The sequence below is a fragment of the Aquarana catesbeiana genome, linkage group LG09 (genome assembly GCF_042186555.1).
Source record: "Aquarana catesbeiana isolate 2022-GZ linkage group LG09, ASM4218655v1, whole genome shotgun sequence".
Taxonomy (NCBI): domain Eukaryota; kingdom Metazoa; phylum Chordata; class Amphibia; order Anura; family Ranidae; genus Aquarana; species Aquarana catesbeiana.
The window spans coordinates 212,330,599-212,356,812 of record NC_133332.1 but is presented as its reverse complement, the minus strand read 5'-3'; the positions used below and the strand labels follow the sequence as shown (position 1 = coordinate 212,356,812).

The 26,214-nt window shown below is 42.7% G+C and overlaps 1 protein-coding gene across 5 annotated transcripts in view; it reads left to right on the top strand.

The window, feature by feature from the left end:
• SNAPC4 (small nuclear RNA activating complex polypeptide 4) overlaps nucleotides 1-13,844 on the top strand; it is a 194,864-nt gene extending 181,020 nt beyond the window's left edge. For 4 of the 5 annotated variants that reach the window (XM_073599659.1, XM_073599658.1, XM_073599662.1 and 1 more), the window contains 2 exons: nucleotides 6,780-6,885; nucleotides 11,521-13,844. In XM_073599659.1, the coding sequence (XP_073455760.1) occupies nucleotides 6,780-6,878 (99 nt within the window). In that variant the 3' untranslated portion in view covers nucleotides 6,879-6,885; nucleotides 11,521-13,844. Of the gene's footprint in view, nucleotides 1-6,779; nucleotides 6,887-11,520 lie in introns of those variants that run through there. The other variant, XM_073599663.1, reaches the window with a different exon arrangement.
• Nucleotides 13,845-26,214: the final 12,370 nt, after the last annotated feature.

Here is a 26,214-nt window from a genome sequence, read left to right as displayed (position 1 = left end):
GTTTATTTTTTTTTATTATTTATTTATTTTATTTTTTTAAAAACACACGTTATGAGAAAACATAGAAATTGTCTTTACAGTGACGTTTCTGTGGAAAAGTAACAGACAGTAGAAGTTTTATATTTTCAAGTAAATTACCTGAAGAGTAATAACTGAGAATCAAGAACAATATAACTCAATATTATATCAGGCTGCTTTCAGGGAATTCCACAACTGCGAATAACCCCAAGAGCAAAGGCAAACCCTTTTAATGGCACAAATCACAATATGGCAACTTTATACCGAATTTGTCACCCATTCATTTAGGTTAGGCTCTGAGTCCAGGCAGGAGGAGAGCAGAGGAATGACCCTCACTTATGTCAGACCTCTCTCTTCTGTCCCCTAACATGACAGGCCCACAAACCTATAAACACAGCACCCAATGCAGGATTAACTAATGTAACTCTCAAGTTCTACCTACCCTATGTATACTGCCCTGGGTATGTGCATATGTGCCCCGTATGGCACCAGTTACTTCAGTCCCAAGTAGAAGAAGGCCTTGAATCTTCAGCTAGCCTCTTTAGTTGGTGCACTTAGGTATCCTGCTTGGTAGAGTACAGTTTCAGTATATTGGCAGCATCCGGGTCACAAGGTGGACACTGTGACTCTTCAACAGGGAATAAACGTGACCCAGGTTCTGGCAAGTGTGGGCGAAGTAAAGTAACACTGTATGCAGTGTCCTAGTTTCCTGCAAGTGGGCAAGTGCCCTCTCCCCAATCCTGTGGTCAAGGCCCAAATGAACCTCCTGTAACAGGCAGACTCTTCAGGTAACCCGACTGGTCACCTCACACTGGAACACTTCACGCCATCAATGCAGGTGTGCCTCGATATGCACCTGGGATCCCCTCTCAGGCTGAATGTCCCTGACTGACCATGGATGCCTGGAACAAATGCGGCGGACTGACCCAGGAGGCAACAGCTTTCTCCTGGGTCCAGTCTCTTATCTTGCCTCGTAGTGACTCGGTCCTCAGGCAGACAAGATGGTGTCCCTTTCTCTTTTCCAACAGAGCATGCTGGACCTTGCAGTTGCGCCCCCACGGGATTGCTATGGGGCCACTTTGGTTGGGAACCACATGTCCCAAGATGCCCTGCAGCTGCTGGAGCCCCTCTTATTGGCTTTCTCTCCCTGCCAATAAGAATGCAGGGGAGGTAGCAGAGCGGGCAGCTGCCTGTGTCCCTGCAAGTGCGGCTCGCACAATACAGTGAGGAGGAGGGGGAGGAATCCCGCGCAGGAGCTGACAGGCACGCTCTTCCTCTGTAAGTCTGTCAGTGAAAGTCCCGGGGGTGGGATTGCGGATCAATGGGGCCCCCGCTACATATTAACTGCTTCAGCCCCGGAAGATTGTACCCCGTTCCTGACCAGAGCACTTTTTGCGATTCGGCACTGCACCGCTTTAACTGACAATTGCACGGTTGTGCGATCTTGCACCCAAACAAAATTGACGTCCTTTTTTTCCCACAAATAGAGCTTTCTTTTGGTGGTATTTGATCACCTCTGCGTTTTTTATTTTTTGCACTATAAACAAAAAAAAGAGCAACCATTTTGAAAAAAAAATATTTTTTACTTTTTGCTATAATAAATATCCCCCAAAAATATATATAAAAAAATGTTTTTCTCAGTTTAGGCCGATTTGTATTCTTCTACATATTTTTGGTCAAAAAAATCGCAATAAGCGTATATTGATTGGTTTGCGCAAAAGTTATAGCGTCTACAAAATAGGGGATAGTTTTATGGCGTCTTTATTATTATTTTATTTATTTTTTACTAGTCATCTGCAATTTTTATCGGGACTGCGACATTATGGCGGACACATCGGACAATTTTGACACATTTTTGGGACTATTGACATTAATACAGCGATCAGTGCTATAAAAATGCATTGATTACTGTAAAAATGTCACTGGCAGTGAAGGGGTTAACACTAGGGGGCGATCAAGGGGTTAATTGTGTTCCCTGTTTGTGTTTCTAACTGAAGGGGGGAGGGGACTGTGTAGGGGGAAGAGATAGATCGCTGTTCATACTCTGTATGAACAGACGATCTGTCACTTCTCCCCTCAGAGAACCGGAAACTGTGTGTTTACACACACAAATCCCGGTTCTCTGAGTCTCAGCGGCGATCGCAGGAGCCTGGTGGTGATCGTGACCGCAGGGCACACGCATCGGCTCGGGGGGCCACTGCCGTGCCATTCTGCTGCAGTAAAACTGCGGTGGCTGGTCGGCAAGTGGTTTAAAGTAGTACTTAAGACTGAGACTTTTTGCATGGAAATAATCATTTTAAATATAATGCACAATACTGGTAAGCTTTTACTTTAAATGTAATTGTAATGCCTTATATTCCCTCCAGTCTATCAGCCCCCACTTTCTCTGGGTTCAGAAGCTGATCTTCCCTGCACAGAGCCCTTAAAATCAATGTAAACGTTGTTATTTTATTTTTAAGCAACAAACCTGTCACACTTACCTGCTTTGTGTAATGGTTTTGCACAGGGCGGCCCTGATTTTCCTTTTCTTGGATTCCCCACTGGTGCTTCTAGCTTCTCCTGCCTTCAGAGTGCCCTTATAGCAAGGCGTAAAGTACAGTACTGAGTGCCCCTATAGCAAGGTAAAAAAAAACTTCTGCATTTTTAGAATCACTCGCTTCCTTCTCACTGCCCAGGACTACATGTATATTCTGTATGCAACTAATCGGCTGACCAACTAATCGAATCTGAAAATAGTTGACAACTATTTTCATAATCGATTATGCCGATTAGTTGTTTCAGCCCTATTTGTAAGTTATTTCTCAGCCTGTCCATTAGTGCGAAGAGGTTGTTGGCCATGTAGGTCTTCAATGGTAGCTGGATTTCCTCCCCCAAGTACCTTAATCTAGAGACCAATTGTAGCAGGACATTTTAGGGCAACACAGGAGTACACATGGGATCAAAAGGAAAAATAATACATTTATTCCAATTCACCCCAAATCCTGAGTAGTCACCGAATTGCGTTATACATCCAGTGCTGCCACCACAGACACGTCCGCATCTGCTAGATATAAAAGCATATTGTCAGCATAGAGGGAGGTTTTCTCTTCCAAGGTATTTATCCAATATCCCTTAACAGCAACGTCTGCCATCAGGAATGCCACCAGTGCCTCGATAGCAAGGGCAAACGGGTGACAAAAGGCACCCTTGCCAGGTGCCTCGACTTATCCCAAAAGTGTCAGTTATGGTATTGTTGACCTGTATGCGAGCCACAGGTTTAGTATAACGGCCTGACCCAAGTTATAAATTTAGGTCCAAATCCCAAGGACCACCAATAGAGAAGGCCACTCAATGGAGTCAAAGGCCTTATGTGTATCGAAGGATACCACAACTTGTGTATCAGGATTGGGCCCTCTTTGCAGAATTGTAAACAAGCGACAAAAATTTATAGCAGCTGAGTGTCCCGGTATAAAACCAGTCTGATGTGAATTAATAATAGAAGCTATCACTTTATTCAACCGTCTCGCAAGAAGCTTAGCCAAAATGTTTGCATCTTCATTAAGGAGATCGGTCGATATGGTTCACAAAACTGATGGCCCTTGTGCGCCTTGGGAATCGGGACAATAAACGCTTCCCGGAGTGAATCCCAGAGCACACCTCTATCAAAAGCATTTGTATACACTTCGAGTAAGAAATGCTTTGTATGTAGAGTAGCACATCTAACATCTAGTATCCATCTAAGCCCCATGTTTTTGGGATGGAAAGATTGAATTGCAGCCTCTGTTTCCCGCGGCAGAGATGTGGAGATCCAGATCTTCTGCTGCCTCCCTAGCCAGCACAGGTAGCGGAACAGCAGCCAAAAATTGGTGCACCTCCTCCATCTCGTAGCCAACCCTAGAGGAGTAGAGACATGAATAAAATATTGTAAAGACTTGAGCGATGTCTTCTGGAGAGGTGCATAACATCAAATTTTCATCATAGTTATGGGGAATAGAGGCAGAGATATATTGAGAATGTGCTAAATAGGCTATGGGCTTACTGTTTTTATCCCCAAACTCAAACACTCGGCATTGGTAAAGCAGTTTTTTCTGTTATAGTTGTACGATGATGGGTATCTAATATATTCCACTTTGGCATCTGTAGCTGCCTGCTCATATTTACAGATTTTCCATTCTTTTATCGAACCTCAGCTGTTTAATCACCCTAGAGATAGAGCCTCTTTCAGATGGGCGCCTCTGTCTTAGATTCCGCTTGCTCAGCGGGGGATTGCTCAGCTGTGCAGAGCGGACACTGACACAGTCCCGCTGTCCTCTATGGGCAGGGTGGAAACTGACAGCCTGTTCGTTTTCATCTGATCCGCCGGATGGATGAAAAGAAGGGATGGGTCCGATGTTTTGCCAAATAGCGAACATTTTGGGGCGTTCGCAGCAAATTCGAGATGCGAGATCGCAGTTCATTCACGTCTGATGATTGGCCAAAGCATGTACCTTACCTGTATGCTTTGGCCAATCACAGCGCGCTCTGCTGTGAGAGCCATAATTGGTCAATCATGGCTCAGGGGGCTAAGTCCACGCTCCACACTATATAAGGCCGCTTACACAGCGGCCGTATATAGCGCGTTGAAGTGGGCGGAGATGGAGAAAACTTGAGCTAGATTAGGCAGGTTAGTGGCATGCAGCCCCCCCCCCCCCCCCATGTGAACGGGTATGGAGTACATTGAACCCCTACCCATTCACCAAAAAAAGTGTCAAAAATTAAAACCACAATAGACAGTTTTTGACAGTTCCTTTATTAACCATTTCCAGACCAGCCACCGCAGTTTTACTGTGGCAGGTTGGCTCGGCTGGGAAAATCAACGTTACCTTACGCTGCTTTTCCTTTTGGCCACTAGGGGCCTGCAGCGTGTGCCTGGAGCCGATCTGAGTGCCCAGCGGGCGCGATGACTGCCGGGCACCCGCGATCGCTCGTGACAGAGCGAGAACCGGGATCTGTGTGTGTAAACGCACAAATTCGGTTCTTTCAGAGGAGTAAAGACAGATCATGTGTTCATACCAAGTATGAACACTGATCTCTATCTCTCTCCTCCTAGACAGTCCCATCCCCCTACAGTTAGAACAGAGTGAGGGAACACAGGTAACCCCTTGATCGCCCCCTAGTGTTAACCCTTCCCCGCCAGTGACATTTATACAGTAATCAGTGCATTTTTATAGCATTTTGTAGACGCTACGCTATAACTTTTGCGCAAACCAATCAATATATGCTTATTGCGATTTTTTTTTTTTACCAAAAATATGTAGAATACATATCAGCCTAAACTGAGGAAAAAAATGTTTTTTTTTTTAAAAAAATGTTGGATATTTATTCTAGCAAAAAGTGAAAGATATTGTGCTTTTTTTTCAAAATTGCTTCTCTTCTTTTGTTCATTGTAAACCACAGAGATGATCAAATACCACCAAAAGAAAGCTCTATTTGTGGGAAAAAAAGGACACAAATTTTGTTTGGGTACAGTGTCGCACGACCACGCAATTGTCAGTCAAAGCAACGCAGTGACCTATCGCAAAAAATGGCCTGGTTATTGAGCAGCCAAATCAAGTGGTTAAAAAAATAGTGTCCCGCGATGTCCATCCGTCTTCAATCACGCTGCCTGACGGACCCGCAAAAAAAAAAAAAAAAAAAAAAGAACCCTGCCTCCTCCTCCCAGCAACTGCTGTCTTTTTTGACTCTGACAGCTGTGGTGGTTTTGATTTAAATCAAGTCGATTTTTAAATTGCGATTTAAATCACTGCTAAAAAGGCTTGATTTAAATCCACTCGATTTCAATGTTCAATGTTTTTTTTTTTTTTTTTTTTTTTTTTTAATCATTGATTTATATTCACCCTGGCTGTTATATAGGCAAGAGCGGGGCCACCCATTGGCGTAACCAAGTGACCCCACCCTCTTCTGACGTCATGTGAATGGGTATGTACCCCATACCCATTCACATAGGGGGACTGGGATCTGGGGGCCCCTTTGTTAAACATGCCATCACAAATGTCACCCCCCCGAACCAGGGGTGTTTTTGATAAGCTTTTATCAGTACATACTACACTATGAGCTTCTATGTTATATAGGCCCCCTTATATTAAGAGAGCAGTCGAGGAGCTGAGAGTCGTCTGTCCAAACAGTGTGAATTCGGTTGGGGTTTATCCCCTAAAGTGCTCCAGTTTTTTTTTTTTCATTCGTTTGAAAGCCATTGACATTTGGTAAGCAGCCATCTTTACTCCCATCTCTATTAGACATTTGGGAACACCTGTTCTTTCCTGCCTCCTCTTTTGGAGTAATTTTGGAGAACACCATTCTTTTTGCACATTTGTGAATTTTTTATTTTTCATACACATCACTTACCCATGAATTTTCAGGACTATTGTTTTATATATATATATATATATATGTGTGTGTGTGTGTGTGTATGTATATATATATGTGTATATATATATATATATATATATATATATATATATATATATATATATATATATATATATATATATATATATAATATTTTTTTTATTTTTTTTGAATGCTGAACTTTGTATGAGTAGGTTGGTATTATTATTATTATACAGGATTTATATAGCGTCAACAGTTTACGCAGCACTTTACAATATAAATTATGGTTGGTATCTGTTAAACTGTGCTACTAGCTATTTTGCATGTTTATTCAGTTTTTATTTAGCACGGATTTACACAAGGTTATATAGAGCAAACATGAACTGCTTTGAAGTGTATTATTTTTCTAACAGGAGACAGCGTTACATTGCAGTACTGAAAACTTAAGCAGCATTGACAATACTGAAAGGATAATAACCAGAAGAAGTGTTTACTGCCGACCGGTAACCTGAAACCCTGGTATGTGATAAACAGGGATGCGTTATATCAGATATGCCTACATGTAACAATATATGGATTGATCTGCACTTACATGCCGCCATTATTTTTAATTTTTTTTATGTATTACCATGTGCTTTGCATACCCGTCATACGGCTTCAGGGTTAGAAAAAAATAATCCTAAATTACTCTGACATTAACAGTAGCATACTTGTGATGGGTCGATGACTCAGAAAGTATTAAAGTAGGGCAACTAGAACATTCAGTAGGTATGTCTCTTTAGAAAAGGTTAAAGGAGTTGTAAAGGCAGAAGTTTTTTTATCTTAATGCATTCTATGCATTAAAATAAAAAGATTTCTGTGTGCAGCATCCCCCCCAGCACCCCATAATACTTACCTGAGCCCCCTTTCTGTCCAGCGATGTCCACGAGTCCCTCCGCCGTCACGGGGACTCTCCTCCCCTGATTGGCTGAGAAACAGCAGCAACGCCATTGGCTCCCACAGCTGTCAAAGTCAGTTAGCCAGTCAGGGGAGAGAGGGGGCGGGGCTGAACAGAAGCTCGGTGTCTGAATGTACACACAGAGCTGCAACTCGATTCGGGTGCCCCCTTAGCAAGCTGCTTGCTTTGGGTGCACTCGACAGGAGGCAGGGGCCAGGAGCAATGAAGAGGGACCCAAGAAGAGGAGGATCCAGGCTGCCCTGTGCAAAACTACTACAACTAGGCAGATATGTATAACATGTTTGTTATACAGGGCACTTACATCCCCTTCCTGCCCAGGCCATTTTTCAGCTTTCAGCGCTGTCACACTTTGAATGACAATTGCCGCGGTCATGCTATACTGTATAGGAAAAAGAAAAAAACATACTGCGCTAGGTAAGAAAAAATAAAGCTTAAACCCATTCAAAATTGACAAATGAATAAACAAGTGAAAAATAGCAGCGATTCTCCTGCATAACATAAATGCAGTGCACAAAAATTAGAAAACCTAGAATCGCGCTAAACATAGAAGTGCAATAAATGTGTTCTCATATACCAATCAAATGAATGAATGGTCATATACCTGGTGAAAAATACTAAGAATATAAAACAAAATAAATACAGGATATAGATAATCTATGTTAGACAACCCCACCTTAATGTGTGGGAATGTCAAAACAGTAATCTTGTGACCGTGTCGAAACACAAAAATAAAAAATATAGATTAACCACAATAAGTGTCCAAATGAGCCTAAACGGCAATAACACCCGTGATTAAAAAGTCCAACAATACACGGTACCACTTTTCGAATAGTAGAAAAAACTTGTGAGGAAATCCACCACTGGTAAGTAAGGGGTTACTGCTTACAAAAAGCCCACAATCCCCCACTACAGAGGATATTGAAAAGCCTTGCAGGACACATCAAGTGGATCAGCTGTTTTCAGTAGAGTGGGGATGATGCTGAGATCTCCAAAGCACCCCAACGAGGCTCCTAACATTCAAAACTCTCCTCATGCCATTTGGGGATCATGGTTCGATGTGCATTGCAGGGAAAGAAATGAACGCTCCATAGTGTAAAATCTTCTTGTTTATTAAATAATAAAATATAATGCACTCACATGAGAAGTAGAAAGACAAGCTTTTATGTCTGGTGCGCCGGCCGGTAGCACACAGACCCGTCCTGCTGGAACGATCAATAGCAATACGAGGTGACGTCAGCACATCGCTCCACCCTATGCGGCGTTTCGTAATAGGTTACGTCGTCCAGGGGCACAAGATTACTGTTTTGACATTCCCACACATTAAGGTGGAGTTGACTTACATCGATTGTCTATATCCTGTATTTATTTTGTTTTATATTCTTAGTATTTTTCACCAGGTATATGACCATTCATTCATTTGATTGGTATATGAGGAGAACACATTTATTTCACATGCTATACTGTAACTACGTGAAATTTTTATCATTTTCTTCACACAAATAGAGCTTTCTTTTGGTGGTATTTACCCGCTAGCCGACCAGCCGCCGCAGTTATACTGCGCCAGGGTGGCACTGCTGCGCAAATCGCTGTAGGTATATGTCGGCTCCTAAAGACACTTTTGCAGGCGCGCGTGTGTCCCCAGAGCCAAAGAGTGTGCCTGGCGGGCGCAATGTCCTCCAGGCACCCGCGATCGCTCATGACAGAACCAGAACAGGGATGTGTGTGTGTAAACACACAAATCCCCAGTTCTGTCAGGGGAGAGGAGAAAGATTGTGTGTTCCAAAAGTAGGAACACATGATCTGTCTCCTCCTTTAGTCACTCCCATCCCCCCACAGTTAGAACACACAGTGAAGGAACAAAATGGCCAGGTCAGGAAGGGGCAAATTCTTCCGGGGCTGAAGTGGTTATTCGCTGCTGGGATTTTTAAAAAGAAATGAAACTTGTTGAAAAAAATAAGTTTTTCTTAGTTTCTGTCAGTAAATTTTGTAAATAAGTAATTTTTCCCCTTCACTGATGGGCACTGATGAGGTGGCACTGATATGCCGCACTTATGGGCACTGATAGGTGGCACTGGTGGGCACTGACAGACGGCATGGGTGGGCACCGATAGGCGGCACTGATGGGAAGCAGTGATAGGCGGCACTGATAGCCAGCACTGACTGGCATCACTAATGGGTACTGGTTGCTGGCACTGGTGGGCAGTGATTGCTGGCACTGGTGAGCAGTGATTGCTGGCATAGGTGGCACTATTGTAATCAGGGCACTGATGATCACTGCCCTGATTACATGTGTACATGTCCCCTGCTTGGAGAAGCCGCTGATCGGCTCTCCTTGCCACACACACTGTCAGTGTGAGGCGAGGAGCGCCGATTACCGGCATCTCCATGTTTACATGTGACTGGTTTTGATTGGACACGGCCAATCACATGGTTAAAGAGCGTGCGCGAGAACGGCTTTTCTAGGACAACGTCATAGCTTCACCGCCCCTACGTTAGTAGTTAAAAATATAAAAATTAGACTTTACAATCCCTTTAACTTGACTCAAAACAATTAAGTGGCAAAGCCACTTAAACTATAATACTGGTCAAACATAATTTATAAAGGAAAAAAGGAGTTTGTAACCCAATCCCCCCCCCCAAAGACACTAAAGATCTCGTTAAAAAATTGGGTTTTTTACATATAAAAAACAAGGAAAACTATGCTTAAAAATCACCGACATATGATTGATAAAACAAAACATTGACAAGAAACACAATTGCACATATAACAAATAACCGATAACAATAACTTGTAATGAAAAATGAAAATACATATACAAAGTAGTTTCACTCCAATGTCTGGTAGTAATCTCTTGCGTCCAACATCCGGGATAAGTCCTAATGTTACCCAATGCGTTTCAGGCTCAATGTCCTTTCATCAGGGGTAATTATATAGGAGGATTTATATTCTAGACCAGATGAGTGGCATCATAATCAAGAACGGAGAGTGGCGATATTGCAGCAAGGGTATGCAAAGTATATCGTTTATCAAAAGATGGCAGTTATAAAGGTTTTATAAAACCCAAACCCTTTAAAAAGATATTGACCCAGTGGGATATGATCAGATAAACTGGTCCTTCCAATAGAAGTTTTGGTACATCACAGACATGTAGCTTATACTTTTAAGCGACACATCTCACAAGATGAGCAACTGAGGGATTTAAAAAGAATCCTGCATTAAATAATGCTGTTGCAGGATGATAGCCTCTGGCAACTGTTCAAGCTGTATTTCAGGGGTCCGTAAGGTTCATGCACACTGACCGGGTTTATAAATATCTTGGCAGGTATGACAGTTCACAAATGTGCTTACTGTATATTTACCTGTTTGCCTGGAGTTCATCTCCTCAGTTTATTACCCTATGGGCATTTATTGTTGTTGTTATATAAACTTACTACTACAAATGCAGGAGAGCAATAATACAGTGGTTGAAAAAGTATTCATACCCCTTGAAATTTTCCACATTTTGATGTTACCACCAACAATGTAAATGTATTTTATGTGATAGACCAACACAAAGTGGCACATAATTGTGAAGTGGAAGGAAAATGATAATTTTTTTTTACAAATAAATATCTGAAAAACGTGGCATGCATTTGTATTCTGCCCCCCTTTACTCTTATACCCCTGACTAAAATTTAGTGGATTCAATTGCCTTTTGCTACCTTTGGGGCAATTATAAAGAGCAGTGAGAGCAAGCAGATTTTTTTCCTTAACATTTTTGTTACACACAGCAATTGTGTGTAGTTGTCTGCATTCACCTGTGCTGCAAAAGTGCACAGTTGTCAAAATGCTTTGTTATAAATTGCCCATCTATTTTCACCTCATCGGGAAAATGCTCAATTACATTGTTCTTTTCTAAGAAGATAAATAAAAAGTTGTATTATAAATGACAGCCTGTCAAATTCTAGATGTCCTTTTTCTGTAGAAGATTGGACAGTGACATCTGGAGGTTGATGTGGGAGAAACAAACCTTTACATGCAATGTCTATCAATAAGTCCTAGTGTTTGTCCTTCCTCTGCAGGTTTACTTGGGCATGTCAGTTTGATTTTCATTCTTGATAGAGACAGGGCTGATGCTTAGCTTTTTAGTCTAGTCTAGTCTACTTTGAACAGTTTGGGTGCTTGTTTATGATCCTTTTTATTTGCTCTTTTGTAGGAAACAAAAAAGGAAGGCTTTGTATGGTGTAGTCGTACTGCAGACTGAGTGGGCTGGACAAATCATGATTACTTTGGAGTTAAATTCACCAGCATTTGAGCTCATTGTATTTCTACTGGAGTGCAGTCTGTTGACTTAACCTGAATCATTTGACACTTTTGACGTTTGCCTGGGCCAACAGCCATAATGGGACTGAACTAGGTCTAAGTCTGTCACCTTTTCAATTTAAAGAAAGCAATGACATCACTGGCACACAGCAGAGCAAGTCATTGAAATTTACTAAAGGGAGAGCTGTCCTTTTTTTAAATGAGAATTTAATTGCTGTGAGCAGTGACAGCCCTAAGGATGACCAGATCTAGCTTTCCTTGAATATTGGCAGCCAAGTAGCTGCCCCATTGTCTGAAATGTAAAGAACATCAGTATGATAGTGGCTTCTGATAAACTGTGGCATAGACATTATGCCACAAAATGGCAGCTTACTGGAAATGCTGCACTTCTGACAGTTCTCCAAGGAAGCTTAGACTGAGGGAACATGTAATCTGCCATTGCTGACCTCCTTCTGGGAATGCTAGGTTCCTTACTGTGTCGGGTTTTAATATCTCATTGCCTGCCTATGTGTTTTGGATCACTATCTCAGAAAATACTAAATGCAGAGTACTAAAGCAACCAGCATTTTCAGAGGGCAGGGTCTACATATTTCTCAGAGTACAGGTTTTCTTTAAAAATGATCTATAATTTTTGTTGACTGTTTTCATGTTTTTTGTGTTGCTAATGTATATATTATGTTTTGTTAGTAGTTTATATTATTTATGTCAGTTCTATTAAATTTTAAATGATGTTCTGAGTGAACAGAAGGAACCTCTTTTAGGAGACTGTTACAGAAATTCGACATCCAATTCTCGGGTTCCCGGTAAAATTGCCCATAGAAACTGGTTCTTCTTCTGTATTTCAGCTACCACTATGCCCCATGTTACTCACATGTAACTAGCGCTTCCTTTTAATAGGCAACATAAACAGCAGAATGCAAGTCAGTAAGGAAGAAGACAAGTCAGAGATTTACACCATGGGGAAAAAAAAAAGTGAAGTATTTATTTGACTGAAACATAGAGGATTACCAGCCATAGTTATATTATGTGAAGAAAAGCATAAATGAAAGAAGGACTCTTTAAGTTGACCACACATGTAACAATTGTACAATTTCCTTTAGATCTATCAAGAGCTTGTACAATCAAACTGCAACACATAGGGCCAACCTTAGCTGTAATGGCAGCTTTGCCCATTTCCTGAGATCAGGATGGCTGTCAGTGATCCTGCAACCTGACAACCATGCTGAGATAGCCTGTGATTTGGATAAGGTCATACATTAGGGGAAGTGGGTTGTGCCTGGTAAACCATTCTTGTGATTATCGATATGGAAGCTCCCCAGTGCTAATACATGGGCATGAGCCTCAGGTCAACCAATGAAATTATACAATTTGTTTAGTCTGCCTTGCCAGCCAGGGTTGTGTTTTCTTTCAGGGCAGCATGATATATTATGGTCCATTATGACCAGTGAGGTACCCCATATTTATGCCAAAAAATGCATTTATTTATTATGGAATGTCCTTTTCAAAGCAAACCTTTTGGCTACTGTAAAAAGAAAAGTCCTTCCTAAGAGCAGAATCAATGAGTACCCACTATTGCATTAGCCAATAAGGCCTTTTGTGTGCTGTTGTCTGATCCTGCTTCCCTGTTGCTGGACTTCCCTAACTTTGGCCTTTAGCCTCTCCGCTCCAAGCCCAATGCATTACAGCATCCACTGATTGCCCTCTTACCATCCGCATTCAGTTGTGGGATAGCAAACATATGGAGCCTGGCCCTAGTAGATGGAGCTTACCCAAAAAGCCTGAAACGGTGAGACCGTAGTTCAGTGAAACCATAATCAGAATCATGCACAAAATAGCCTTTTTGTTTATTTTTGACAGGTATGCTTTATGCAGCTGATGTTGAGTTTCTGGTGCTTCAAAACTGAGCCTCTCCTTTGTTCTTTATATAGTAAAAATAAACTAAAAAGGAACAGGTCCATTGGCTATACAGTTCATCAAGTCCGTTCCATCATGTTATGGACCAGTTTTCATGCTTGGTTTACCTGACAGGTGTAATTGTATTTGTTGTGTGACACTGTTTCTGTTGTTAATATTTTCATATGTTCACCATTCACTGTTTTCAGGCAGAGTCTGCAAAGAAAAATTCTGCAGCACTGGCCCTGCTGGTGCAAAGATATGTTTTTGTTTGTTTTGTACCTGGAAGTTTCACAGCTGTTTAATTAAATGGCTGATTAATTATCTCAGTTACACAATAACTGTTGCCTGGTCCTTCCTGCCTTCCTTCCTTTTTTTTTTTTTATAGCATGATTCACTGGTCTCAAGTTGCAGGAAGTTGGTTAAAGATATGACTGATGAGGATTAAAGATTGTCACGCATGAGATTGCTAGAGAGAAAACATTGATTATCAAAGTAGCACAAATCCCTAACTTATGCAGACCGTGACTTATACCTAGTACACACAATCAGAAAATTGGATGAAAAATACCCATTTCGATCATACGATAATCTGAAATAATTAGTACACAGCTTTCAAGAGCTGATCACGACAGTTCATCCAAAATTATCGAAAGGGACAAACACAAAGATTTTTGAATAGGATACCAGAACATACAATATTTGATTAATCCGTACAGTATTGTCTGAAAAAAATCAGAAGACCAAGACTACGCATGCTCGGAAACTAAAGAATACATTACAATACAACACGTTACATCACTTCTAAAGCTGCATTCTGTCTTACAAGAATTTTCATAACTTCTTGGCACCGGCCGCACGCAAATATGTGCCCTCTCGGCGGGTGGGCCTTGGCGCCGAGCGGTCGCATATTTGCGTGCAGTAGTGCAAAAACTGGCGCCCTGTGCAGTCCCAGCACAGTTATTGGCAGCTAACTGAAAGCAACGATCGGGAGCTTTCCAGTCATATGACAGCCAATCACGGCAGTCACATGACCATAAACCCACCGTGCCCCCATAGCAGCTTGCTATGGGGACACCCGAGCCGCAGCTCTGTGTGTCCATTCAGACACGGTGCCATGGTTCGGCCCCGCCCCACTCTACTGATTGGCCCAGGGACTCGTGGTTATCGCTGGATAGAGATGGGGTTCAGGTAAGTATGAGGGGGGCTGCTGCACACAGAAGGCTTTTTATCTTAATGCATGGAATGCATTAAGATACAACCACTTTAGGTAACCTGTTCATTTTCAAAATCAGACCAACATGCAAAAAAAACAAAACCGAGAATGATTATTTGTCTGATATTCTTGTGTGTACGAGGCTTTACCACTCTTTCATTGCTTTTGGGTTAGGTATAATTTCCAAAGACTTGAACTGCATCAGCTGCACTGTACAGATTAGCTCAGTGAACATTTATCGTTATTCAGTAAGTGCAACAGCTTTGCTAAAGTTTACAAAGTTTAGTATAATCCAATGCAGCCTTAAATTGCAAGGAAGCTACATTTGAATTTTTTGTTTTTTTTTAAAAAAAAAAAACACCTATAGCTGGCTACACACTCAAATGGAAAGGAAATAGTTTTATAACGTTAGGACCAGTTCACACCAGGTGCAGTTGCGTGCGCTTTTTTTTCTGCACAAAATGCATGCACAGTGTTTTCCATGTATTTCAATGGCTCTAGTTCACACCATGCAGTCAGTTTCCGGTGCGGAAACTGACTGCATGGTGTGAACTAGAGCCATTGGAATACATGGAAGCACTGTGCATGCATTTTTAGTGCAGAGAAAAGCACGCGGAACTGCACCTGGTGTGAATTGGCCCTTAAAGTGTGTCTATAGCCCAAATTTGTTTTTTGTTTTTATCTTTTAGTTTTTGTTTGAAGTAAAGAGTGGTTAGAACCACTGTCATATATATATTTTTTTAAACACTATCTGTGTCCCATAGGGGAGAATTTTCCTTACATCCTACCCTGAGACACCACAGAAAAAAGAAACCTCGCAAAGGTGAGGTTAAATCCTGTCTTAGGCAGTTGTCACCAAAACAGGTGTCCCTATTGGAGGACTTTAAATTATTTCTTGTTGCAGTGCCAACTGTTTTTTTTTTTTTTTTTCTACCTATCTTTCCCAGTGACAATTGTCATTATACAAGCAGATTTGTTGAATTCACCAACAGGAACACAGACCACAATAAAAACCTGAAATCCAAAAATTGTCTTTAGATAAACTTTAACCAGTTCCGGACCAGCCGCCACAGTTATACTGCGGCAGATTAGCCCGGCTGTGCGAAATCACGTAACTGTACGTTCCACGCATGGCCAGCTGGGGGTTGACCGCGACGATCGGAGTCGATCAGGAACCGATCAATCCCCAGGCCCAGGCCAATGATTATCCTCCCTTAGTAGTATAGTGTCTGAACAGATCAATGTCTAATCTGATCAGATCTATACTAGTGTCCCAGACGTTTAGGGTTCCCAAAAACGCAGTGTTAGTGGGATCAGCCCAGATACCTGCTAGCACCTGCGTTTAACCCCTCCGCCCAGCCCAGCCCAGCCCACCCAAGTGTAGTATAAATCGATCACTGTCACAAAGCGTATAACTGCAGCGTTCGCAGAGTCGAGCCTGATCCCTGCTAACGCTAACAGTTTTTTTGGTAGCATTTGAATCAGTCGCTAACAGTCAGGAGCTTTTTTACCTGAGTCTCTCTCAGTAGTGAAGAGGCCTACACGTTTCTGAGCATGACAGATAGTGAAGAGGAAGTCACTCATCTGTCAGATTTAGGCTCAGAATACGATCCTGTAGACGACAGCGGCACTCTGACAGATAGCTCTGCCGACGGAGTTGTGGTCCCTGCCAAGGTCAGGCGTACCAGACCCCGATCTTTCTCTGCTGTCGCTGAGGTGCAAGAACCGCAGGGCTCTCATATGGAGCAGAGAGCCAGTACTAGCGCCGCTATTCCTTCTGGTGAACTGGCAAGCACCAGCGGCCTAGTACATCCTGGTTGTACATCCAGCACTGCAGTAACACTTGGTGACGTGGCGAGTCCCATAAGTGCAGTTCAAGCTAGCAAGTTGGCCAGCATGAGTAGTGTCCCTCTGCCACCAAGAAGACAAACACAGGACCGTCGAGCCCATAGTGCAATTCCTGCTGCATTCGCCAATCCTAATTGGGAACCCACCACTTCTGCAGCACCCGTACTTCCCCCATTCACTGGCCAACGCGGAATTCAGGTGGAAACAGTTGATTTTACGTCACTTTTTTTTTTATTTGCTGTTTTTCCTGAAGATCTCTATAGATCTATTGTGGACCAAAGCAATTTGTATGCTGGTAAATTAATCGCCGCTAATCCCCAGCTGACCCTTGCCAGAGATTGGAGACCAATTACTGTCTCCGAATTTAAGACCTTCCTGGGCCTATCCCTCCTCATGGGCGTAACTAAAAAGAGTGAGTTGCAGTCCTATTGGTCCACTGACCCAATTCACCATACGCCCGTGTTCTCTGCCTCCATGACCAGGACACAATACAAGCAGATCTTGCGGTTCATGCACTTCAATGATAATGAACTGTCGCCCTCGGGGTGACCCTGGATTTGAAAATTCATCCCCTCGTAAACCACTTCAATAAAGGTTTGCAGCCTTGTTTACTCCCGATCAAGTTGTCTGCGTTGATCAGTCCCTGATTACGTTTTCTGGCCGTTTGTCTATCAAACAGTATGTTCCCAGCAAGCGTGCCAGATACCGGGTCAAGATGTATAAGCTCTGTGACAGGGCCACAGGTATGTAGTTTTAAGGTTTACGAGGAAAAAGATAGTCACATAGAGCCGGAGAACTGCCCAGACTATATAGGGAGCGCTGGTAAGATAGTGTGGGACTTGGTGTCACCCTTATTCGGAAGGGGGTACCACTTGTACGTGGACAATTATTACACGAGCGTGCCACTTTTTAGTCACCTTTTTGATTGTGGAATTGGCGCATGTGGCACCGTGGGATCTAATCGCCGGGGCTTCCCCCAACAGCTTGTAGAATCCCGACTTAGACGGGGGGGAGAGAGCCTGCTTGAAGTGTAATAATTTTTTATCAGTGAAGTGGAGGAATTCACAGAATGTTTTCGTTCTGTCCTCGCTTCACGCAGACACGACAGTCCAAATTCCTACACGACTGGTGTTGTGGAGAAACCCCTCTGTGTCCACGAATACAACCTTAACATGGGAGGGGTGGACCTCAATGACCAGTTGTTGGCGCCGTACCTAATTGCCTGTAAGGCCAGATGCTGGTACAAAAAAGTGTCTATTTATTTCATTTGACTTTGCTGAACGCTTTTGTGCTATACAAAGCTTCAGGATGGACTTGATCCTTCCTATAATTTCAGGAAGAGATCGTCAGAGCCCTTCTGTTTCCAGACGGTGCTCTTATCCAACTTCCCAATGCAAATGCAGTGAGCCGGCTGCATGAGAGGCATTTTCCTTTTTGTCCTCCCTGGTACCCCAACCCAAAGAACACCCCAAAGAAGAGTTCGTGTCTGCAGCAAACGTGGATTTAGGAGTGACACCCGCTTTTATTGTCCCTCCTGTCCTGACCAACCTGGTCTCTGCATTGGTGAATGTTTCAAATGCTACCACACACTAGTTGAGTATTAGCGTAGGGTACAGCACCACACAGTCATAGGCACACTAATACAGGGTCTTGGGGTCTCGAAAGATGTGATGGCCATGACATTTTGAGAGACCCTAATCTGCAACGTTCAGTTTGAAGTTTTTTTACAGTTTTTAAAAAAGTGAAAAAAATAAAAAAAACATAAAAAATAAAAAAGCCAAAAATAGTTGTGGTTGTATTTTTCTTCCCTCTCTCTCTCTATTCTTCTCTCTCTTATGTTCGCTCTCTACTGTCCGCTCTATTGTTCGCTCACTATTGTTCTCTATCTATCGCTCTCTCTGTTTTATTTTTACTGTATTTGCTTTGCAGGTATGGTATGTTATACTGTAATGTTTGTTTTATTGTTAACCATCATTTGCTTAGCAGGTACACCATTCAGCTGCCGCACGGGTTTATTTATCTTGACGGTAACAGCGTTTGCTCCCACGATACATAAAGCCGTGACTCCAGCACTGTCGGAAGTGATTTTACCACCACAGTTAAAAAAAAAAAAAAAAAAAGAGCATATATGATGAAGCATGGGGGCAGCAGGGGTGGAGGAGCGATTTGCTCCTAACTTTTGGGGCAGATGCCCCCATGCTTTGGCATATATTTTTTTGAGCACATATTGCAATGTTTTATTTTTACTGTTTTATTGTTTTTGCTTTGCAGGTATGGTAAGTCTTATTGTTATACTGTAATGTTACTTTGTTTTATTGTTACCCATCATTTGCTTAGCAGGTACTCCAGCTGCAGCACGGGTTTATTTATCTTGACAGCAACAGCGTTTGATCCCACGATACGTAAAGCCGTGACTCCAGCACTGTCAGAGGTGATTTTACCACCACAGTTAAAAAAAAGAGCATATATGCTGAAGCATGGGGGCAGCAGGGGTGGAGGAGCGATTTGCTCCTAACTTTTGGGGCGGATGCCCCCATGCTTTGGCATATATTTTTTTAGGCACATATTGCAATGTTTTATTTTTACTATGTTTTATTGTTTTTGCTTTGCAGGTATGGTAAGTCTTATTGTTATACTGTAATGTTACTTTGTTTTATTGTTACCCATCATTTTCTTAGCAGGTACTCCATTCAGCTGCAGCACGGGTTTATTTATCTTGACAGCAACAGCGTTTGCTCCCACAATACGTAAAGCCGTGACTCCAGCACTGTCAGAGGTGATTTCACCACCACAGTTAAAAAAAAGAGCATATATGCTGAAGTAGGGGGGCAGCAGGGGTGGAGGAGCGATTTGCTTCTAACTTTTCGGCGGATGCCCCCACATTGCAGCATCGATCTTTGGTTCCCGCCCAGCACACAGCAGAGCGCTCCTCCAGAGCAGAGTGAAGATGTGTAAATCACGGATGACAGACTGGATCCTCTTCTACTAGTTCTACACACTGGAATGATCGGCATAGGTTTGTGGGTGACCTGTTAATTTCCCAAACGCCTGGTGGGACCACTGTTATGGTGGTCATCCTGAGCTGGTAAGGAGCCTCATACCTCACTTGGGTGCAAGTCACTTTGGATGTTGGAATCACCTGTGTCACAATTTTTCGTTGGAATTTAATTTTGATCATCCACCTACTTCACTTATGGACTTTTTTTTGCTATTCTTTTGGGATCACATAATTTAAGTTATATGATTTTTTCTCACATATGACACATGCAGAGACATTTGCCTCTATTTTCTATAGGAGACCTGTTGGTTTGATAATATAATGTGTGATGGGTCAATTATTTATTTATGTTCTTTAGCATATGTTTTTTTACTCATTCAGTTTTAGCGCTGCACTCATTTTTATTTATTGGATGCCCCCATGCTTCGGCATATATTTTTTAGGCCATTCAGCTGCAGGACTGATTTATTTATCTTGATAGCAGCAGCGTTTGCTCCCACGATACATAAATCAGCGACTCCAGCGCTGTAGGTGGTGATTTCACCACCACAGTTAAAAAAAAAAAAAAAATGGTGCATATATGCCCATCATTAGAAGTGGGTGGATGAAGGGCGGTATTTTAATGGTGAGCATACCCACCGATCAATCTTTTTTTCGTGCAGCCTACAGGCTGCATGAAAAAAAGAACATTACAATGTATGCCCAACAAGGACGAGCAACGTACTGGTGTGTTGCTGGACTTTGAATGGTTATACCAGAATGATCATCTTGGTATCATTCTTTTCAGCCAGCGGTCAGATAACAATAAAAATAATTTTTAAAAAATGAAAGGAATAGTTTTAGAAAAAATAAAAAAGCAAAATAAATACATTTTTAAAAAAGCACCCCCGTCTCCCCGTGCTCATGCGCAAAGGCAAACGCAAGCGTCGTGCTGGTGTCATCTGTAAACCGCAATTGCACCATGCATGTGAGGTATCACCGCGAAGGTCAGATTGAGGGCAGTAATTTTAGCAGTAGACCACCTCTGTAGATCTAAAATGGTAACCTGCAAAGGCAATTTGAAAGCATGTTGTGTTTGGTATCTATCTACTCGCCATTTTTATCTCCTCAAACATTTGGGCAATATAGTGTGTTTTAGTGCATTAAAATTAAAAAGTGTGTTTTTTTCCAAAAAAAATTGTGTTTGAAAAATCGCTGCGCAAATACTGTGTGAAAAAAAAAAAACACCCACCAGTTTAATCTGTAGGGCCTTTGCTTTAAAAAATATATATATAATGTTTGGGGGGTTCAAAGTAATTTTCTTGCAAAAAAAAAATATTTTTTTCATGTAAACAAAAAGTGTCAAAGGGCTTTGTCTTCAAGTGGTTAGAAGAGTGGGCTATGTGTGACATAAGCTTCTAAATGTTGTGCATAAAATGCCAGGACAGTTCAAACCGCCCCCTAATGACCCCTTTTTGGAAAGTAGACACTCCAAGCTATTGGCATGTTGAGTCCATAGAATGTTTTATATTTTGTCACAAGTTTTGGAAAAATTACACTTTTTTCTTTTTGCACAAAGTTGTCACTAAATGACATTGTTCAAACATGGCATGGTTATATGTGGAATTACGCCCCAGAATGCATTCTGATGCTTCTTCTGAGTATCGGGATACCTCATGTGTGAGACTTTTTGGGAGCCTAGCCGCGTACAGGACCCTGAAAACCAATCACCGCCTTCAGGATTTCGAAGGGTGTCAATTTTTTATTTTACTCCTCACTACCTATCACAGTTTTGAAGGCCATAAAATGCTAAGATAGCACAACCCCCCCCCCTCTCCAAATGACCCATTTTGGAAAGTAGACACCCCAAGCTATTTGATGAGAGGCATGTTGAGTCCATGGAATATTTTATATTTTGCCACAAGTTTCGGGAATATTACAATTTTATTTATTTTTTTTTACACAAAGTTGTCACTAAATAGATATATTGTTCAAACATGGCATGGTTATATGTGGAATTACACCCCAAAATACATTCTGCTGCTTCTCCTGTTTACAGGGATACCTCACGTGTGAGACTTTTTGGGAGCCTAGCCACGTACAGCCCCCCAAAATCCAAGCATCGCCTTCAGGCTTTCTAAAGGTGTACAATTGTGATTTTACTCCTCACTACCTATCACAGTTACGGAGGCCCTGGAATGTCCAGATAACACAAAACCCCCCCAAATGACCCCATTTTAGAAAGTAGACACCCCAAGGTATTTAATAAGAGGCATGGTGAGTATTTTGCAGATCTCATTTATTTTTGAAAATGAAGAAAGAAAAGAAAAATGTATTATTTTTTTTCTTTTTTCAATTTTCAAAACTTTTTGTGACAAAAAGTGAGATCTGCAAAATACTCAACATGCCTCTCAGCAGATAGCTTGGGGTGTCTACTTTCCAAAATTGGGTTATTTCGGGGGGTTTTGTGCTAACTGGGCATTTTATGGCCTCTGAAACTGTGAGGAGTGAGGCAGTGAGGAGTGAAATAAAAAATGTACGCCCTTAGAAAGCCTGAAGGCGGTAATTGGTTTTCAGGGTCCTGTACATGGTTACTGCCAAAAAGTTCCACACATGTGGTATCCCCATACTTAGGAGAAGCAGCAGAATGTATTTTGGGGTGTAATTTCACATATGCCCATGGCATTTTTGAGCAATAGATCATTTACTGACAACTTTGTGCAAAAAAAAAAAAATGTTCATTTTCCCGCAACTTGTGGCAAAATATAAAATATTCCATGGACTCAACATGCCTCTCATCAAATAGCTTGGGGTGTCTACTTTCCAAAATGGGGTCATTTGGGGGGGGGGGCTGTGCTATCTTTTCGGGGTCCTGTACGTGGCTAGGCTCCCAAAAAGTCTCATACGTGGTATCCCCGTATTCAGGAGAAGCAGCAGAATGTATTTTGGGGTGCAATGCCACATATAACCATACCATGTGTGAACAATATATCATTTAGTGACAACGTTGTGTAAAAAAAAAAATTGCAACTTTCCTGAAACTTGTGGCAAAATATAAAATATTCTATGGACTCAACATGCCTCTGAGCAAATAGCTTGAAGTGTCTTCTTTCCAAAATGGGGTCATTTGGGGGGGGGGGGGGGGGGGTTGTGCTATCTTGACATTTCAGGGCCTCCGAAACTGTGATAAGTAGTGAGGAAGTGAAATCACCATTTTACACCCTTAGAAAGCCTGAAGACGGTGCTTGGTTTTCGGGGTCCTGTACATGGCTAGGCTCCCAAAAAGTCTCACACATATGGTATCCCCGTACTCAGGAGAAGCAGCAGAATGTATTTTGGGGTGTAATTTCACATATGCCCATGGCATGTTTGAGCAATAGATCACTTAGTGACAACATTGTGCAAAAAAAAAATAATTTTCCCGCAACTTGTGGCAAAATATAAAATATTCTATGGACTCATCATGCCTCTCATCAAATAGCTGTGGGTGTCTACTTTCCAAAATGGGGTCATTTGGGGGGGGGGGGGGGGGGGGTTTGTGCTATCTTGGCATTTTATGGCCTTCGAAACTGTGATAGGTAGTGAGGAGTGAAATCAAAAATTTACACCCTTAGAAATCCTGAAGGCAGTGATTGGTTTTCGGGGTCCTGTACACGGCTAGGCTCCAAAATCTCACACATGTGGTATCCCCGTGCTCAGGAGAAGCAGCAGAATGTATTTTGGGGTGTAATTTCACATATGCCCATGGCATGTTTGAGAAATAGATCATTTACTGACAACTTTGTGCAAAAAGAAAAAAAAGTTTAATTTTCCCGCAACTTGTGGCAAAATATAAAATATTCCATGGACTCAACATGCCTCTAATCAAAGAGCTAGGGGTGTCTACTTTCCAAAATGGGGTCATTTGGGGCGGGGGGTTGTGCTATCTTTTCGGGGTCCTGTACGTGGCTAGGCTCCCAAAAAGTCTCATACGTGGTATCCCCGTATTCAGGAGAAGCGGCAGAATGTATTTTGGGGTGTAATTCCACATATAACCACACCATGTGTGAGCAATATATCATTTAGTGACAACTTTGTGTAATTTTTTTTTTTTGTCATTTTTCAATCACTTGTGACAAAAAAATAAAATATTCAATGGGCTCTACATGCCTCTCAGCAATTTCCTTGGGGTGTCTACTTTCCAACGTGGGGTCATTGGGGGGGGTGTTTGTACTGCCCTGCCATTTTAGCACCTCAAGAAATGACATAGGCAGTCATAAACTAAAAGCTGTGTAAATTCCAGAAAATGAGCCCTAGTTTGTAGACGCTATAACTTTTGCGCAAACCAATAAATATACGCTTATTGACATGTGGCTGAATATATTTTGGCCTAAATGTTTGACTAAAATTTTCGTTCTCTTTCCGTTTATATCGCAAAAAATAAAAATCGCAGAGGCAATCAAATACCATCAAAAGAAAGCTCTATTTGTGGGGAAAAAAAGGACGCAAATTTCGTTTGGGTACAACATTGCATGACCGCGCAATTACCATTTAAAGCAAAAATTGCCAAATTGTAAAAAGTCCTCCGGTCATTAAGCTGCCAAATCCTCCGGGCTGAAGTGGTTAAATTACAAAATACCAAGCACCAAGTGAATCATGCATAGGAGCTGTCAATCGGAACCCATCATACTGGTCTGTGTTAGGCAAGGTGAATTCTGTTGGATTGCTAGGAGTTCACGAAGTTTCAGTCTTTGCGCTATTTACTAATTGAACCCGGACTTGTTGGCATAAGAGCTTTTATCAATACATAAAATAATTGTGGACAATCCCCATTTGCAATATACACCACAAATCCATCATAAAGCCCTCCAGTCCTGAACGAGTAGTCTTGGGTGGAGCTGTTAGTACAGCAGCTCCTCAAGAGCTGTCAGGTTTTTTTTTTCAGTCAGCCCACTGGATTGAACGGAAAAAAAAATAGTAATGTGTACTAGGCTTGAGAGGGGTGTGTGGCATGAACAGACACGCTGACTGAGCGTGTTGCTCAGTGATCCCTGGGCTCCAGGAAGATAGGTTGCGGTGTTCAGCAGGCTCCAGACTAGCTAAAGCATGTCCACACGCCACCGTACAGCTGCACCTCTGCCTGGTGGTGGTAGAAAGAGCCAGGCTAATGGGCTTAGAGCTTACCTCTTGGTGCAGAGTGCAGATCCTGGGAGTGGATGCGATCCCTCTGTACAGGGCCAAGGAGTGACAGGCTTTGGAAAGGGTGTTGTAGCACATGGCAATGGCCAAATACCTCTGAGCCCAAAGCAGAGCTGTAGAAAAAAGAGACTCCCACCATGTCACATGTAGAGTATGGGGGTCCCATCCCTAATATTTAGAACAAAGAAAAGTAACCCCCTGAATGGGACTTTAACCACTTGACGACCGCCTCACGCCGATGTACGTCGGCAAGGTGGCACGGACAGGCAAAATCACGTACATGTACGTGATTTGCCTTCCGCGGGCGGGGGGTCCGATCGGACCCCCCCCCCCCCCCCCCCCCGGTGCCCGAGGCGGTCGTCTTTTGTCCCACAGTGATCAGAGGTGAGGGGGAGGCCATCCGTTCGTGGCCTCCCCCTCGCGTTCGCCGCTGGCCAATCGAATCATTCCTTTGCTGCTGTATGCTAAACAGCAGCAAAGGAAATGATGTCATCTCTCCTCGGCTCGGTAATTTCCGTTCCGGCCCGAGGAGAGAAGACAGGTATGTGAGTGCACAACACTACACACACACAGTAGAACATGCCAGGCACACAAAACACCCCGATCCCCCCCCAATCACCCCCCCCCCCCTGTCACAAACTGACACCAGCAGTTTTTTTTTTTTTTTTTCTGATTACTGCATTGGTGTCAGTTTGTGACAGTTACAGTGTTGGGACAGTTAGTATTAGCCCCCTGTAGGTCTAGGATACCCCCCAAACCCCCCCTAATAAAGTTTTAACCCCTTGATCACCCCCTGTCACCAGTGTCGCTAAGCGATCATTTTTCTGATCGCTGTATTAGTGTCGCTGGTGACGCTAGTTAGGGACCTAAATATTTAGGTTCGCCGTCAGCGTTTTATAGCGACAGGGACCCCCATATACTACCGAATAAACGTTTTAACCCCTTGATGGCCCCCTAGTTAACCCTTTCACCACTGATCACCGTATAACTGTTACGGGTGACGCTGGTTAGTTTGTTTATTTTTTATAGTGTCAGGGCACCCACCGTTTATTACCGAATAAAGGTTTAGCCCCCTGATTGCCCGGCGGTGATATGCGTTGCCCCAGGCAGCGTCAGATTAGCGCCAGTACCGCTAACACCCACGCACGCAGCATACGCCTCCCTTAGTGGTATAGTATCTGATCGGATCAATATCTGATCCGATCAGATCTATACTAGCGTCCCCAGCAGTTTAGGGTTCCCAAAAACGCAGTGTTAGCGGGATCAGCCCAGATACCTGCTAGCACCTGCGTTTTGCCCCTCCGCCCAGCCCACCCAAGTGCAGTATCGATCGATCACTGTCACTTACAAAACACTAAACGCATAACTGCAGCGTTCGCAGAGTCAGGCCTGATCCCTGCGATCGCTAACAGTTTTTTTGGTAGCATTTTGGTGAACTGGCAAGCACCAGCCCCAGGCAGCGTCAGGTTAGCGCC